At 37.0% G+C, this 19,192-nt stretch overlaps 1 protein-coding gene across 5 annotated transcripts in view; it reads right to left on the reverse strand.

Annotated features, from left to right (window-relative positions):
- Positions 1 to 19,192, reverse strand: part of dpr7 (defective proboscis extension response 7) — a 164,174-nt gene that overhangs the window by 22,138 nt on the left and 122,844 nt on the right. For all 5 annotated transcript variants that reach the window (XM_069053428.1, XM_069053424.1, XM_069053425.1 and 2 more), the window contains one exon: positions 6,511 to 6,683. In XM_069053428.1, coding sequence (XP_068909529.1) covers positions 6,511 to 6,683 — 173 coding nt within the window. The remainder of the gene's footprint in view (positions 1 to 6,510; positions 6,684 to 19,192) is intronic.

Below are 19,192 nucleotides of genomic sequence, written 5' to 3' on the forward strand. Positions count from 1 at the left end.
GGAATCGCTGTCGGATATCTTGGTCGTATCTTCACGGGCGATTTCATATTTCCATGTAAATAAAATAGCTAATAGGTAACACGTTATACGGCATGAATATTTTAATAGGAAAAGGGAGGAGTAATTCGAGGGATGCTCCGTGAACTATAAAAAGCGGCGCAAGAGAATACTTAAGGTTGTAGAGAGTGTTTGCGGCGTACGAGGTGACATGAAATACACGGTAGATATTTTCAACAAGGAAAATGAAACACATTTCAGGGAGCACTTTCATCTTGGAGGGGTTGTTCCACGTTATAATCATTCAAATATAAATTTTTCCCCCGTTCTAAAACCATTACATCCAATCATCATTACGGGGGTTGTATTCGTTTTAATTAAAATACTTCCATCATACGTCCATTTATTGTTAAATTTGGCGTTAACGAAACCACCGGCTCATGAAATCGAATCCGCTAACTCAATTAGACTTAAAACCTGCCTTAGCGCGGCGCCCCAAGAACCCTCTCCCTCGCCGCCGCAGCCTAATATAAATACTGCCACTTTTTTTTTTTTTTTTTGTTTGACGACGTTGCTGACAAGTGCTCCCTGATATTTTCATTGTGAGGTCTTTGCGTGATCTTGATCCGGATTATGCTCTAGAGTGGTTTTAACTTAGCGCATGATACTTACGGTAAATTGCTTCCGATAAAATGCCGTCCTCGTTCGTGCTTTTTCACTAAGACGTGCAAATTTAAAACATGTCCCGGAGGCATTGTTGTGGTTTAAAGTCATTATCGGGTGGCGTGTGTTAGAACAGAGCCACTCACATACTTGGTGGCGATCTCGAGTATTTTTTCCATGTTAAAACGAAATAAATAAAATTCAGGCGGCACCGACAAACACTCCATTGGTTTCTATTTTGCTCGCCTTGCGCGATTCAATTTGCAATTTTACGAATATTTTCTATCAACTTAGGTCCCACAAAACCAAATAAGGTGCGCTGCTTTGTTGCCCAAAGAAAAGATTCAAAGGGGAAAACAAGTTCTTTCGCGGCCGCACTACCCGTTCGGTTGAAAGAAATTTATTAATTTAAAATGTAATTAAATCAAACTTGCTCCAATTTTCACTTGATTAAACATTTCACTGTAGTTTGTGCGGTTTGGATGTGCCGATACAATCAAAACTGTGAAACTGTTTAGTGTTCATTTACAATAATGACTGGCTGACATTTTACGATAATAAAAAACCATTTCAGAAGTTCAGTAAAAATAAAACTTTATTGTAGACATAAATGATAGTGACAAAATGTTATTAAAATCCATTACCGCCTTTTACTTAGTTAATCGTAAATGTGTTTTTTATTGTGTGACGCTTTTATATTTTCTGAACAAAATCAGATACGTTTAATGACTTGTAATATTTCAAATAATCAACACACCAATAGGACTGCATTCATGCACGCAAATTATTTTACTAGATATATACAAAGCTCTGTATTTCAGCATTCTGTAGCTTAATTGGAAGATAATTTAGTCTAGTTATTTGCAGTGACGTAAATCTTCCGAAGTGCTTTAAGGCGCCTCCACCATTTTTAAAAATAGACAAAAATTGGTTTATTTACTACTTAAGGTTTAAATTTACAATTTCCTCTCCTCTTGTGAGCAATGTTCTCCATAAAATGTAAATCTTATTTCTTGCCCTGGTGTTATCAAATTAAAAATATACAAATAACAAATGTTAGAAAATTTTTGTTTTATAATCTGATCCCCAAACAAAATACAAGGTGATTCACGAGTAATAATGAATCCGACGGAATGGAAAATGCAACCCACAATACATTCGGAACGTAAAGCTGGACACGGACGCGGTAAATATCCAGCCTTACCTTCCAAGTGTATTGTGTGTTGCATTTTCAATTCCGTCGGGCTCATTATTTCTGATGAATCACTTTGTAAATTGGCCGTTCTTGTTTATCACGTAAATTAAAAAATTTGGCATTACATATTTATTTATGTAAAAGCAATTTGTTGAAACAAACAGTAATTAAAAAAATGTGTAATGGAGTATTACCCGATGCATCCATCATTTTTTCACTTTTAATCTTAAAGCATCATATTACCCTCAATCGCGTTAGCAATTTTGTCTTAACAAATACATCGCTCGATCTCAAGAAAAAAAGAAATGAGCAAATAATATATATACAAATGTACCCGGCGCATCCACCATTTATTTAATTGCTAACTTCCAGTCTACTGCAGTTTATTTTCATAAAACTTAATCTGACACGTAGATCAACTGCAGCAACGTCAACAATAATATCGTAGAGCTTTGAGAATGCTCCGGAATATCGCGGCAAATGGTACATTAACGTTGTTTATAGTTGACTTGTAATGTTCACTACATTCTGAAACGTAATTACTTGTTAAAAATTGCTTCTGCTCTTTCATTAAACATATAACTTTAGACTAGCATAAAAGTATTTTCAGTATTTTCCAATAAAAGATTGGATGATATGAATAGAGTAATGACGTTTTGAGCTTGAGAGCGATCGCTATTCAGTCAACACGTATTTGTCTCGCTACAATTGAAGTGAAATCAGTTGGTTAAATTTACTAGCGAGCAATGTAGATTAATTTAACACCATGTGCTTTAGTCAATGGTCGGGACCGAATGCTCGAAGTGATTCAAGTGGAACGTCTGGAGGTCAAAATCTAAAAAACTGTTGTTACGCAATGTTGTAATTGAAGATTGTGCGACGGGCATAAATTTTAATACAGTTTTTGCGTGGGATGAAAGTAGAGCAGAAGCTTCGAGAAGATTACGCACATCTGTGTTTTGGTAGCTCCTGCGGAAATCAATTTCCTTGATTCAAGTAGTGACATTGAAGTATGAAATCATGTAGGAAATTGCAGTATCTGTTTATCTTGTGATGTTGTTTACGGAATGCGGCAGCTGTTATAGCCATAATTAGACAATATAATCCTGGATATACCGAACATCAATCCGCCTCACACCCTAATAAAGGAATCAGATAGCATGCGATAAATTAGGATTCAGGTCCACGGGACAGAACTAAATCTCGATAATCCAACAAAGTTATATTGACCTTTCACTAATCCTCCTTTGCCCAGACCGGGATCCGTGTAACACGTTTCTTAGTTTATGCAACTAGAGTTGGAAGTGGGTCACGCTATCCGTCACAGGGGATACAGATGCGTAACCAGAAACTATTACTATAATAGCGTGCAATGGAGCTTAATGGAACGAGCTCGACTCTATGTATTTTAACTCGCCTTTTAAGCCCCGCAAGCTGTTTAGCGACTTTTCTTCTTCGCCGCTTGAAATACAACGCGATGCACTCAACGGCAGAATGATCGAATTCGACTGCAGATTCTCTTCCAGAGTCGTACCTCGACATCGTTCCGGTTGAAATATATAGACATGTTGAGATGCCAATTGCAGTCGGTGCATCGCCGTACTCATTGTGTTCAAAAGGGAACGACACTCTGGGGAAATATGTTATCTGCAAATATGCCGGCAAATGTATTATATGTATATTTCCAACATTCTCAATGGCCTGTTTTCACTTTGAGAAATATATTACAGGTGAATTATAACGTGTGCAAGGCGAAAAGGATGTTAATGGAACACAGAGAAACCCTCTCTCCGCTCCCTCAACAAAATCTCTTCCAATAAAACACCTCAAGTATGTTAATAACACCGAATTATTCCCAAGACTGCTCGCTGCCATGAGCTCCCAAGCAGCTGCTTAATAATTACGACCCATAAAATTAAAAGTCTCATATAACCTTTCTACATTTTCTCGAGCTACAGACGGAATCGAGTAACACAATATTCAGATTCAGAATTAATTCGACTCAGATAATCACGAATTATTGAGTCGACTTTTCTGTGCCATCGCGCAACCTCAGATTCGAAAGCGTTAACAAATCTTCCTTCGGAATATCGGAGAAGCTCCCACGCTCGACTGATTCCATAAAGGCTGCACGGGTGTCCTGGATAATTCTGCACGGTTTTCCGTACCTGTTAGTGTATTACCCGCCACTTGACCGGTTTAATTAACCCAACGATGCCAAGGAGATTAATCCGCTCGTGCAAGGTCTGAGAACTTGCCCTGGAAGTGGTAGTTTCGCGTTTATAACGAGATGTAACCTAAGAGAAAATTATTTCGTTTATGACCCCCAAACATACTCTACGATGAGTCGATTACGAAGTGCATTTGCTAAATGATCGCCGCAAAGATAATTCAATAAAATCGTCGTTAACAGAGCAATATAGAATTCCAGATGATTTGATTCCATTCCCTTTCTTGGATCTGCTATAGTGGGGATCGAATAAAATCCCCAAGACTTAATCGCATCACTCATACAAGATGATTTTGAGATGTGAGGTAGCGGCACATAAAAATGGAGCAACTTACTAGTAACGATGCTGTTCTTTGGGAAATACTTCGTTTCGTTCTCATTCGGGATAATCATTTGTACACTATTTTTTTAAGCAGGAAGTTTACACGTATCAGTGTAACGAGAGTTGTGATCCCATGCGTAAAAATGTGCATTACACACATAAATAATAAAACATTTTTTTAATAAAAATTCAAAAATATGTACAGGGTATTTCACGAGTGATAATAATGAGCCTGACGGAATTGAAAATGCAACCCACAATATATTTGCAAAGTTAACGTGGACATTTTCCACGTCCAAATCCAGGTTTACCTTGCAAATGTATTGTGGGTTGCATTTTCAATTCTGTTGGGCTCATTATCATTCGTGAAATACCCTGTATTGGCATTAATTTTTTACTGTGCTGTCACAGTGATGAAACGTGCACATTTAGGTTTCTTTACAATTATTTCAATAAAATAAGTGATAATGAAACAGTGTCAAGTACATATTTTACCAGAAATCCATCTTACATTTTCTTTATTTCTGGAGCTAATTAAGTAAAATTTGATTAAGTGTAAAGGTACTAAAGCTTGTAATAATGTTGGCCAAACTATAAAATAATAGTTATTATTGCACGATTGTGTTTTTTCACGTATTTACCAGCGTCGTTGAGAGATCATGTAATTTGCATTTCCTAAATCGGAAGGTTTTCATAGAAAACAAAAAAGGTTAGTGCGGTACTGAAATATAACAGCACTAGTGATCTAATGTAAAATAAAAAACAACTATTTAATTACTAACAACTGCAACAGATTCCTTTTTGTGAAATAGCTCAGGGTTAGATAGTTTTATTAAAAAATATATATTTATATAAATTTGATTGGGCGAAAAACAGTATACGCTCCATGGCATAGTATAAACCTTTCCAAGATTCTATTCTAGAAAAGTCCTTACCTGTCTGAAATGCGTGGGATAAATTTAACGTACTCACAAACGGACGAAAAGTAACTCTTTTTCGGACGCACCATTTTGGACGCTAACCGTGGAGCCATCTGTTGGTCTGTTTAATAAGTTAGCAACGAAACCGACAAAACCAATAATTGTCCTGTCACCATAAATTATGTAAATAAGTATGTAATTGTATTGCAAATAGTGAATTCCTAGTTTTATTGGCAAGCTAACATATACTATCTATTTGAAAAAGGTAGACACAAAATAAATTTATAATAATTTTTCCAATGATCTCTTTTGCGTTGTAGTTGCACCTCTGCCAAAAAGTGCCTTTTGCCCTCGTTTATTTGCAAACCTCGGTTGCGCCTCGGCCAGAAAACCCAGACTCAGACAAAAAAATCTGATTAAAAAAATGAACAATTTTTTCCATGGTGTTGCAAAAATATTAATATAATTTTTTTTATTATACAAACTTGAATCAGAAGCAAGACCAACAACTTTGTGGTGGCATTATTTTTTTTATCCACTTTCACCACTTTTTTATTCATTACCTACATGTTTCTTTGCCTCGTTTCTCGTTATTGCCTGTCCTGTTTTTATTTAAATATTTTCCTCGGAATTTCATTCTTCTCTGTATTTCGTAAACATTCTTGATCATTTTATGTTCTAGTTTACATTGTCTCAAATTGTTTTTTAATTCCAGTATTTTCTATATCTTGGGTTGTTAACGTTACAAAACACTAGCCATTACGGTAATGCCTTCTTATTTTCCCGTTGGGGAAGATCAAAGATGATGAAAAATATCAGTCATTAGTAGCAATTGACCGAATTTAGGGGTGCAAATTGACCGAATCCCCCAACGCGACAGAGGGGGAAAACCTTGATTGTTATTCATCAGTGTTTTATCTTCTAATAGGGCAACAAAGTGGCATCCGTGTATTCTTTGGGAATTTAATTTGCATTTTAAAGGCCCCATAAAGACAGATTAACATTTCCGTATCTTTGCCGAATTGAATGACAAGTGACTTCCTTTGTGCAAAGGAACAGCCATCACATTACGTCAGTTCCAAACCGCATTTTATAAGGGCACCACCGTCACTTTCTAAGACAAGCTCCTTCGGTCGCTCAGTTACTTGTCAACAAAGCAATAAAGATATGATTGCTTACTCACCGTTCTGTCGCCGGGGTGTTTCACGCGACAATTGAGCAAAGCAGACTGTCCCACGACGGCGGTGACGTTTCTAGGACCGACATCATCAAAGTAGGGCCTTTGCACGATCGGTTTCACCGACTCCACGAATCTCGACTTGGAACTGTCTGGGACTCCCGCAAGAGCCGCTGAAACTAAACAGAGACCACTAATTAGATGCAAATACGCCACACTTTTACAACTATTCGAATATATCACGACCAATTTGCCTCTGGCTTTCAGCATCGCCCCCGGTACTAATTAAGGGCTGAAAACTAACCAGTCCGGTATGTGAGATCTTCCAGATTTTAATGTCTTAACAACAGACTCGTCATAGTGTTAATCACATTGTCTATGAGGAAACGAACTGTACACCCGTTATTAATAAAGCTTCTCTAACATATTTACAGTTTCCCGGCGCATCCACCATTTGTAATTTACTTCATACACATACAGTTGCAATTTTACATTTTGCTACAATTTCTGCAGCTCTGTAAAATGCAGCTTACAATTTTTTCTAATTTAATAAAGGAAGAGATGTAAAAATGACGTAAATAAATATATTAACCCTGCGCATCCACCATATTTTCATAAAAAATTTCACGTGAATTACAGTTCCAACATTTATTCTGATAAAACAAATAGTTTAATAAAAGCTACGTCAAAAGCTCTCTGTGAATGTTCGAAAATATCTAGGAATAGTACATACTCGTAAAGTCACTTTACACTCGTGATATTTCATATTTCCTGAAATGAAATTTATTTTATTTTTGTTTTGCAACGAGACCAAATGTGAAAATGTGTAGCTGAGCATAAAGAAAATTGTTTTTAATTTTTATTCGCTACGTTGATGATGATAGGAGAGTTGAAAGCTATTGGAGTCGGTCCGTCGAGAATTAATTAAAACGATTGCTTTGATTCATCTGGTTGTCCAGCAGTGTTGACTGTTGGGAAACGAAGTGTACAAGGTAGCAACTAGCATGTCTGCCGAAATCCTGCTTACATGTTTAGCAGAGACATGTGCAACCCGGCAGGTTTACACGTTATGTGCATTGTAATTTATTTGCTAATTTCCCTTGTATGACGCTCCACCATGTTAAACTAGCAACGTCTGTTTTCTCTCATGAAATTTACCACAATCTTCTAATACACTCTATTTGTTTGCAATAGTTCCATTCTGGTGGATGCGTATCTAGAGTCTTTGTACGTACTGATGTAAGACCGATGTAAATCAGGATCAGCATAAATGAGATAAAACCACACGCAGATCTAAATTTACATATTTCCCATGGCGCATAACTGGGATTCTACTTCTGTGCCTTCCATAAAATATGAACTCGGAAAAACTTTTAAAATTAAACAGGGGAATCGAGCGATTTAATAATGCCCGCCTAATGGATAGTTCAGTTGTTTTAGGCATTTTATTGGTTTCGAAAAAACACTCGGAGCGATTTCCATTAATAGACGGATGAAGCTCTTGTTGGAATTACAAACAATAATTAAATTTTTGTTTAGTTTTCGAGCGAGTTCCCCCACGAAAGTCGTTTTCCCCCGGATTTTTGCTTTTTAACTCGAGAATCGGCTCGCGTGTATATCATTCGGATCATTTGTTGTATTTTCCTGATTCTTTCTCTGATATCTCGGAATTTTTTAAGGCGAGTCCTGCACAAGCGAAGGAGCTTCAGTGAATCGAAATAGAGCTTTTTATTATGCAAATCGGCTCTGTAATTACCTCATGAAATACGATTTATTGTTGCGATTTTTTTACGCCCTTTTTTGCCTCTGTGTCATACCCAATAAAAATGTACAATTTATGTCCGGCCGTTCCAGTATCATTTGAATATAATTACCCTCTCGTTATTCGCCTGGATTTTTCGACGCAACAAAAGCAGATAAACAACTCTTAATAATTCAAAGCTCGCAAACGAAATCGTTCGATGTTTGCGTCTCAGTCTTTGTGCATTAATAAGACAATGCGGCTAATATGGTAGGAAAAGTGGGTCGGTCTGCTCGACGCGGAAATTCGTACATCAAGACTTGCGAGATGGAACCAGGAAAATGCTCCATTGTTGAATACTGCACCAGAGCTATGCTACACCAGCTCTCTACAACATCTCCAGCTTTTAATTATGCAAGCCCACATGCTTAAACCCTGATTACTTATTTATGAACTGCCATGTAAAGTTCTCATCCTAAATCCTTTCCTCTTCCATTATGTAACGAGCCGGAGCTGGCACACTACAAACGAAACTGCGACCTTGTTTTTAATCACACAGCACGCAATTAATTCTTTATGGCTTATAAATTACAATGGAAATATTCCACGCAAAAACACTCCCGGAAACAACTCCTTCAGTACAAATTGTAACGACTTTATCGCACCAGACCAAATGAAGTCTTATTACTTAAGAGCCAACTTTAAGTCGAAAATGTTCGCCTCCGAGGGCCACACAAGGCGTCAAAAATTTAAAGCTTCTTAGGACGAGCCGGATCCCGCGAACAAATCTGGTCAACTCCTTCAAATTTCAGGACTTTCTACAACTGCACTGAATTATCTAGTTTCAAGGGGATTGCCTCAGCAAGAAGCGTATCGTTCCCGATGTATTTGAATATCTCTCAAAACTCGATTCTCGCCATTGGCACTGAATTCAGACCCAGTCAATCAATAATAAACCGATTCTGTGTAAACAACGAATTCTGTAAATATTGTCAGTTTTCTGAATCGTACCTCATTTCTACAGCGCACTGATCATCAAATAACAAACGTATTGGAACAGGTTCAACCGTTAAAAATTCATCAACTGTCGTCTTTGAGGCAAAGTGTAATATTCGCCCGGCGCCTCCACCATTTTTGCCAAAACCCGAAGAATGTAAACGATCGAAAATAATTAATCTCTTCGTGCAAACATTCCCAATTTCTTAATTACAGAAATCAGAGAATGGTAATAATTGGCAGGCTCGTATCTCAGGCTTCATCTCTTAATGCCACTTTGAAAAGCGCAATTTTCCTGATTAATAACGTCACCATTCACAAACTCCCCCGACTTTATTCGACCAAAATGACGCTCCTTTAAAATATATTAACTTGTAACAATAGTCCCGCCCACATTGCTGTGCTGGCTTCCAAACTTTAAATTATAAATAAAGTATTGCAGTTATAAATTTATGGAAAAGTTGGCGCTAGAACGGAACTAAATCATAGATCAAGAGCACTAGTAATTTATACTGAAATATTGCAGCTAGGACAAGCTAAATAACAAAAATGCGGTTAATATCACAACTGCAAAGTGGAAAAGCTCTGTTTGCAAACCCGCACTTTAATTAAATGTCGTAATGACGATATCTTACTAGAAAGTAATTTTAATTTGTAATTAGTGCAACTTTATCGTTTTTATTTAGTCAGAGTGGGGCTATAAATAAAACGCAACATTTGTCGTCGTCCTGCAATAAATCCCCGGTCTTGTAGTTGATTTTTTGATGTATTTTTTGCGCGGATAATAAATGCCAGTCTAACATGCAACTGAAAAAGTGGAGTCTTTTATTTGCAGAAATACATTGTTATTCACGAGAGGGGTACTTCTGATTTTTTTTACCGCAACCAACAATACCAATGGCACTAAAGCAAATGTGCTATTTCTCTTAAATTAGAAATCAAAGTAAGTCAGAAATGTCAGATTGACAGATAACCTGTATTTAATCAAAATTCAACAAATAAATTAACAAATTAAGCCATTGTGGATTAAGTTATAATTATTTTCAAAATTGGAAATCAAGAAATTGTTGCAATGTGTATAATGGGTTGCGGCAAAAAAAATTCAATTATCTCTTGAATAATTCTGTATTAAGAAGGAACTTGTCGCAACAACCTCCTTAAATCTGACAAATCTACAAATTGAAGATTATTTTTAAAACAGACAGGACCTGACGAAACGTGACTAGTGGGGCGGTTTCAGAAGGGGTAATTAGAGCGCGCGCCCACTTGCGCGATCTGAAATCGGCTCAGGTCCATGTATTATTTTATTTAGAGATGAAAGTTGTCAGGTTATCGCGAGAAGGGGTCCGTAAGTGGCAAGAAATTTTCTAATCAGGTTCGACCTTTTTCCCCGTAACACGTAGCAAATTGGCTCGTAAAACTTTTTTCTTGGGCGAGTGGGGTGAGCGAGTCATTTTTCTTGATAATACCGACCGGTCCCTCCTTAATTACGCCGCGATTTACATGATTTTTCGGCGTCCCTTTTAAAACGAAATGACACATTAGAGTCGCCGAAAAAAAGTTATTCATACATCACATGGCTGACAGCGTGTGGGCAGTTAAAAACACATTACACTCGAGATAAATGAATCACGACGTGGCCGAATTTCTTGCATTATATTTATAAACAATTCATACTCGTTAAACTGTATCACAATATCCTCTTGGTTTGGTCTTCTTTGTGGCGGGGCTCGCTTTTTTCAAAGAGAACACCGCCGCCTCTCCGGATATAATAATTGTCGACTATAAAAGGCACATAAAACGACGGTCACGAATGAAAGATGCCGTAATTTCGGGATTCCATGAGTCAGATAAAAGTATGGCTGTTCGCAGCGTGACCTTATCCAGAGCTTAATGCGTGTTTATTACGTAGATGACGAGCTTAACGCGGCTTTTATTTTTCGATCCCCAGAACTAGCACGACCGGCAACTTTACACCTATCATTTGTGTAAAGGGACACTAATTTTATTAAGCCACACCTTCACTAAAATAATTTAGAGGATCGAGGAGATTCATTTTAAACACCATAATTAACCTTAAACTACCTATTTGTCTCGACGGCACATTATACGAACACGTCTAAGGCTTCTCTGAAACACTCCATTTTCAGGAATGTGCTCGCGTGAATATTTCATCGTACCCAGCCGACTTTTTCCGTTTAGAAATATTTATCCAAGAGCTCAGCCCCGACGCTACGACATCGCCAATACGGTCAACGAATAATGTTCTTTTAAATCCTTAAGGGAACATATTGCGGATTTTTTAGTTCTGCCTCATGCACAGCATACTCGAGTAAGAGAATGAGCCGGAAAATATGAAGTCGTTAGTCGGGGAAAAAATACAGCGGCTTGCTTAACCAAATATCCTTAATAAAAAATGAATCGGGGGCAGGTTTCCGATGCTCAAGACTACGAGTACATTACGCACTAGAAATTATTTACGCGCAAGCAAAAACTTCCCAACTACTTAAGCTTGCGGTCATTAAAGCTTCATTAAAAGAGTTGTGTGCAAAGTTGGCAGTGTGTTTTAGTAGTTGGTAAGCTTTACAAAGGGCCGAGGATGGAGGTGCGTATCGCCGCAGTTTGGATGGAAGGGATGTCACATGCCCATTTCAATTTGTCAGCCTCTCGATTTCACGAGCCGTCTGAAATACACCCGCAGGAGTTACCTTGTAGGCCCATAAGTATAAAACTTACCCGAAGGGACGACCGTCCTATACAGTCAACTTGGGTCTAAGCTATTTTCTACTCTGATGGAATAAATCCATTCATTGTAACCGGAAACGTACGCGCTCAATAAAACGTTTCTTATATCTTTACAGTTCAACCGATTTTATTAGATCCCATAATTGAGGAGAACTGACAAGAATGCCGTCACTCGAATGGAAAAATTGACTGAAAATATTTTGCTTCACTCAAAAAACGACTCAGTCTTGTTCCTATTTCTATTAAAACAATACCTTCCATTTTCCAATTTCTTTAAAAGCATCTGTATTCCTTCAAATCCTAACGGTTTTCTATCTCCTGCGAATTGCGGCAATTCTGATGTAATCTCAGTTGTAAATGCAACTGAGGATGAAATTTTACAAAGCCTTAAAACTTTCACAAACTCCTTCACTACAGGACCTGACAGTGTATCGAGTTTGATACCGAAGAACTGTGCTTGTGTATTTCTTACACGTGTTTTCGCATTTTTAATCTTGTACTAACGTATAACATCTAGCAAAAAAAACGCTGTTTCTTCCGGCCACCCATCCAAACTCTAACCGCCACCGACATTGCTTAACTTCACTAATCGAATGATGAGCCGCAGTATTATTATAAGAGGGCATGGCATCCAGGCCGGATTTATTTGTCATTACAGATATTTCTACCAAGTAATGAGAATTCCTTTGAAAGCACATTTTTTGTTATCATTTATTTTTATATGCGCCCAGTTTTTTACACGACACCATGCCGGAGTTTATTATTATTAAAACAATTTTTCTAAATGAAGCAAAAGATGGGACAGAGAAACGGGTAGTGGTGGCGGTCGGAGGAGCCCCCTCCGGGATTCATGCAAATGGAGCAGAACTCCGATATGATTGCATTGGTGTACTCTTTTATTTTCCATCAAGATCAACTCACACAGGCATAGGTAATCTGGAAATTCGCCGTCGGAAATTGTTGGCTGATAGCAATGTTTTATTAATGGGGCACTTTAAGGGAAAAAGTCGTGTCAGATAGAATCCGAGCTATTTTTGCGCTAGCAGGACTATAAATAAATGAGCCGGTCTTTCATTACCGTGAGGAAATATTAAACAACTTCTGAATTCCAAATAAACCGAATCGATACGCCGCGGACATGCAAGCACTAGTGCTAGAACAATTGCACTTTTTACCGGTGGGATTTGTATCGCTTTTAGCCCCGTGAATATTGAATTGAAATCCCGGAGAGTTTTGGCGTCTTCACGAGGTGTCCTTTGTGTCAGCCGGGATAATCCAGTCACGTCCTTATAGCTAGATTTCTCCTAGCATGGCGGACAGTGATTGAACTGCAGGACTTAAAGTAGCCTTATATTTTATTCACCAAAGGACATTCGTTCGAAATTTACTCAGATGTCAAGTTGAATCAAGTGGGCCAATTTATAGATTTTCGAAACCACCGGGGCCTACGTGACGTTCTCCGATTCCGGGATCGTACAGCCATGAAATGTCGACGGAGAAAAAAAGGAAAATAACGACCAACACACTTAAGTAAGACTTAAGACGAAACATTCGCGCGTTGCTGCATCGAGCTGCATCATACAACTCCCCGATCTTATCCTATCCAATATCCACTACATGAAAGATGATTTAAACCCAACACCCCGAGGCTCAACTCGCGTTTATTTTAGGAGATAAGGTCCTTTACCTTATTACGAAATATTGCTTTCGCCACCAGACGTCGGGTTTTATCCAAAGGAAGGACCACCACCGGTGCGCACATAATTTATTCTAATAACAACTCCTGAAAGGTAATTTCATGTGTTTCCGAGATTCTGAACAGTGTTTATTATGCAGTTTATTCTTCTTGAATCATAAAGCTAGGGTTAATTTTCCGGTTCGACTAATACAAATGCACTGTAGCTCCTTTCATGCTGAAACGTTAAGATTCAAAATATCTTTCGCACACATAATAAAACGCAACAGAACATTTTACCTCTGAACAATCTCTCTGAATTTCAGATTGCGCAAAATGTAGCTTGGAGCGCTCCCAACAATGTGCATTATTATCAAATGCATTCGCGATCCGTCAAAATTATTTCAGTAGTGAGATTACAAATTATACCATTGTGTGGTAAACAATATAAATTACTTTTATTGTTGATCTCAGAGAAAAGGTTCTTCTATCTTTATTTTAACCTCAAAAGATTATAAATCATTAGTAGTTCTAGTTCTAAAGGGCCTTCAAATAAATTTATATTTAGAGCGACCTATGGAAATTCAATTGTTTGCAACATTTTTCCAGCGTAGAAAATGACACAAGAAACATCTGACATTTTAACGAAATAAAATTAGGTTAAAATATATTTTTAATTTTTGTAGTGCATTCTCTCTATTCCCCTCCACGGAATATAACAATATGAAATTGGGAAAAAGCTTACTATTTAACCTGTGTTACTCCGGAGAATAATTGATTACCTACAAAAATTACTTTACACTGTTAACAGAATTAGAATGTCGCCTACGCCTACTCTAAATATATATTTATTTGAAGGCCCGATAGTTAAGCAACCAACAAGGACATATTTTACCCGGCGCATACACCATTTTTCCAAAGAGCAAAAATTATTTTTAACCTCTTTAATCCCGGAAACTACAAGAATTTTGTACGTGCTCTCTGCGTAATTTATTTTGCAAGCTCTCTTATTTAACCTACGCGCTTTCCTCTAATTTTTCCACGCGAACGTAGAAAACACTTCCATTGTAGTCCTTACGCGGTACAATTTCCACTGTTATTTACCTCTCTCCGAGTATGCTGCCGTTTAATTTACAACTAACAACAGTCATGTTCGTTTTCTTTTCATCCGTTTAATTTTCATTTGTCCGAATATTTGGAATAGAAAAATTGAGACAATGGATTTTTCAGGTGTCGGTGAAAAATTAAGTCGGCGGAATAAATGCCATTTGAGCAGATTCGTTCCTAAATTATTGCTAAAATAAATTTGAAGAGTATGATTGTATCCGAAGTGCAGAAACAGTCGGTTCAGAATTGATTACCTAATGACAAAGGCGCTGGCAATTTTCAGGCTACGTCGAACACTCAGAAGCATACTTTGCAGCATCGTTCCTTAAAGGAAAGTACCAAAATTAACTTTGGAACGTCCTGAACGTTTCGCAAGTGCAGCCCGGTTTAATACTTGTCCTTACAATTTCGGATAATTTATGTTTCGGGATCGGAGTTTCGGGGGCCGGAGGATTTTCCGTAGTAATTAATTAGCGCCTGGAATTTTTTTCGAGCGCTTCTGTTGCCGATGGGCTATGGCTTTACGGTTAACTAACTCGAGCGAACGTTTTGACGCGGTCAATCCAACACTGTCGTCCTGCAGGAGCACCCTGAAAAATGTGGGTCAGATTTTCGAAATAATCAATATGTGCCTTAAGGGAATCCGCATTCCATTACAAACATATCTAGCTGTGGCAGCAGATAGATGGCGCTGTCTAGGAGATGAGGCATTAGTTTTTAGAGTCGGTATTCGCGCTACGCTCTGTCGCCGCCGAGGAAATGATTTATCTTATAAAATCCAACCGCCCCCTATTCCCATATACGTACCTAAGTGTGAACGCTTTTCAGATGTTATTTTTGCTATTTTATGGCCCTCTGTTTTAACTTCCGCGAAAATTTTATTTCGTTCGTCTGGTCGAGAGGTTCGCGATGCCACAGACTTGTTTTTCGTGAGACAACAACTGAAAAACTGACATAAATCCAGAGTTTTAGAAGGGACCTCAAAAAGTGCAATTTAAACTTCGAATTGAAAGTGGGAATACAACTCTCTACTCCAAATTTCCGGATTTGAATCAAAGCGATATAACAAACGTATAAACAAGAAAATGTCGCCAGATGGAGGACGGATTTTTACGCTAGACTTACCAGAACTAGAAGGACATGAGGTCACGTTCAAGTGCTAAACTTGAATTTATCAGATATAAAAAATTTACGGCTATGAGACTCGCATTCTTGTCCTATAAACTTCGGTGCAAAACGAGCGAGTTCAGTGGTCTAGAAAATTTAAAAAAATGGATTCAATACACCAAGAATCTATTCAGATTTTCTCTAATTTACTCTAATTTATTAACACTGGTCCTTCCCATTAATACTTTTTTTAAATTTTATCTTCTCAGTATACGACAAATGTGATGATATGAATCAGATTATTACATAGAACAAATATTTAATTTTTAGTTTTTTAGTGGTTCTCTGTGAAAGAAAATCTTATTTCCTTTATTTTACTTGCTTGAGCGACAGTTCAAAAAAACTTTCAATTTTTAAAATTCTCTGATTAGATCCTGAAATCTTCACCTTTTACACCGAATCAATAGAAAAGTTTCAATCCCACTTCTCGAGAAATGTCGAATTGCGACGAATGGCTCACGTGCTTGAAATAAAATCTATGATGCCTGATTTGTTGTAGTTGGGTAAAGTAAAGCAATAGAAAAATAGTTTGCAAACATTTTTCGATGAACATACACCAAATCTCTAATTTCCCACTTTTTCAAAGCTATCATGAATCTCTTGTTTGTCTTAACGAAATTCATCAAAGTAGTTTTTAAGAATCAACTAAATCGGTAAATAGAAATAATGAATAGTTATTTACATTAAAGTATGATAGGGGTATCTTACAGCGTGGAAACTAGGTTTCAGGTACGACGCGAAGCCGAGTGCATAATTAGTTGGAACGCTGTAAAATACCTACCGACATTTGTATTAGAATTTTAGGCTTACCAAATGTTTTTTTTAGTACTTTTGTAGATTTTTATGAAATAACAAATGTCAAACTTTTTTACATGCAGAGTTGCCAACCCGATAATTTGAATTTTCCCCATGATGAATAAAAATTTCAAAAGACATTTATCGGAAAAATAATACACTAACTTAAAGTAACTGTAAAAAGAGTAAATTAACCGTACGTGCTACCGCACTCCCCCATAAATTTACAACATCATCCGTAAATCGCAGCTACCTTAACCTAAATTGAAAGGTAAAGGTGTGTTTTACAGTAAGGGAAGCCGAAAATTATTATCCCGGCGCATCCACCATTTTATAGTTTATAGTTTCCAATGGTTTATTATTTTTTTACTTCTAATGGTAAATACTCCTTTAACGCTTATCTTGTAGAGAGAGCTTTTCTTTCTTATTTTTATCATCAGAAGATTTATAAATTTTTAATAATACCTAATTGTAACTAAACGGTAAAAAATGCACCCGTCGCACCCACCGTTTTCCTTAACAGCAAAAATTAATTCAAAAGAAAAAATCTTGTCTCTACACTGTTCGTTTTATTGTGACTATCAGTACAAGTCATGAGCCCATAAATATTTAAATATGGTTTTTTTAGCATAACATTTCATAATATTCCATCCCTTTTAGACTGTGAAAGTTTGATGCCATAACTAAAACAGAAACATAACACTGGCATGGTGTAATGCCAAATTTATGCGCATATTGCAGCAACATAATAAACCGTCTTTTGTTAAACTAAATAGGTTAGTAATGTTATTTTAAAGAGTTCTTGTATGAAATTCACGTAAATTTCAGTTCCATTCTAGCTTTCAAGTCAAAAACGAATTTAATACATAATCATAAAAGATTACTTGCTCCACATTTACTTTAACAGCAGTTAGAACAAAAAACTTTTTTTTCTGAGATCACAATCATACTTAGATCCCTACTGATATCTTCATCAACTCAATGAAAAAATTGTAATTCCATTCCTGCAAAAAGATTGAGTTTTTTAGATAACGATTTAATAATCATGACAAAATATCTCACGTGTTTGCGAAAATAAAATTAAATAAAATAAATTTTAATTAGGAACATATTTCTTTCTTCATTTTCCACCATCCTTGTTCTAGTAACTTTTCAATACCCGTTTTATAAAAGTCTTTCGCTTTGAGTTGAAAAATCCTGCTACGTTCCTCATTCCATCAAAGAAGAGAAACTCATCGTCTGTTGATCAAATATGAATGTTTTTCTTTCAACACAAGCTTTAAATAATGCACCCGCTGAGGAGTCCTTGTATAATTGTACGATTATAATTTTCAGAGCTTAAAATGGATAATTTTGTTTACATTTTTCAAAATCCATACAAAAAAAAAATGTGTGCTCTTAAATATTTAATTTTACAATCGGAACCATTCTTCACAACCGATTGTAGTAAATTCTTACAACGCGTGAGTTTTGCTCTATTATCCACTACTTTTTCGCACACATTATCTAAGCTTTTTTTGTAATCGTATTTTTGTATGTACGCATAAAAACGGCACTTTGTAGATACTTATAGGACAAGTTTTTGCGTTGGTAAATAAACCATAGGTTCCACGACTTCTACTTTCAGTTGTAATAAATAATGTGGCCATAAAATACAGGTCCCTATAATTTTATGGGCATCAATTTTTGTCTTCATCTCGGTCACCGCGACCGCCATAACTTAACTTTAAAGAAAATTGTTTCACGTCTAAGCTGTGCGTGACGTTATACATTAAGGGAAATTCCATTATACATATTGCCTCACGAAATAGAATTTTTCCGTTATGTAATATTTGTGAAAATCTAATATATTTCGTCCTATACCCCACTAGTAATAATCGCGAAAGTTTCACTATTAAACAAAACAATAGCCCGAAAACATTGTTTCAGGCGAAGAATAATAGATTCACCGTTCCTTTTATGGCACCATCGCTAATTCAAAACTTTTCCGACAGCTGTTCGTTATCGCCGACATAATTTACGCTCCTGATTGCCACCTATTGTCTTTTTTGTTATCGGCGATAATCCGAAACGAACACTTCCCGCGTCACCGAGTATCGATACATATTTTGGAATGTTAGCGACGGCACAACCTCTTCGAAACAAACAAGAATAACATCAAAGCGACTCGTGTTAATCCTGGGGGCTTGCGACTTTGCCGTCTTCGATCTATTGAAATGTTCAAACTTAATGCGTCCTTTGTTGGTAGATTTTAACCCAAAATACACAAACTTAAGACGAACACATACAGGTATTATTGATTCTGATTGCTTAAATCACGTTCTTGGACTTCCGCTCCACTTCTCGTTCTCCTCCTTTGCAAACCCTTTTATTGGTCTCACCTACTTCCTCAAAAACGACATCTTCCAATCGATGACGACATAACGACGCCTCTTAGCGCCAAAAGGAAAGATGAAACACTT

The sequence above is a fragment of the Tenebrio molitor genome, chromosome 7, assembly GCF_963966145.1.
Source record: "Tenebrio molitor chromosome 7, icTenMoli1.1, whole genome shotgun sequence".
NCBI classification, from domain to species: domain Eukaryota; kingdom Metazoa; phylum Arthropoda; class Insecta; order Coleoptera; family Tenebrionidae; genus Tenebrio; species Tenebrio molitor.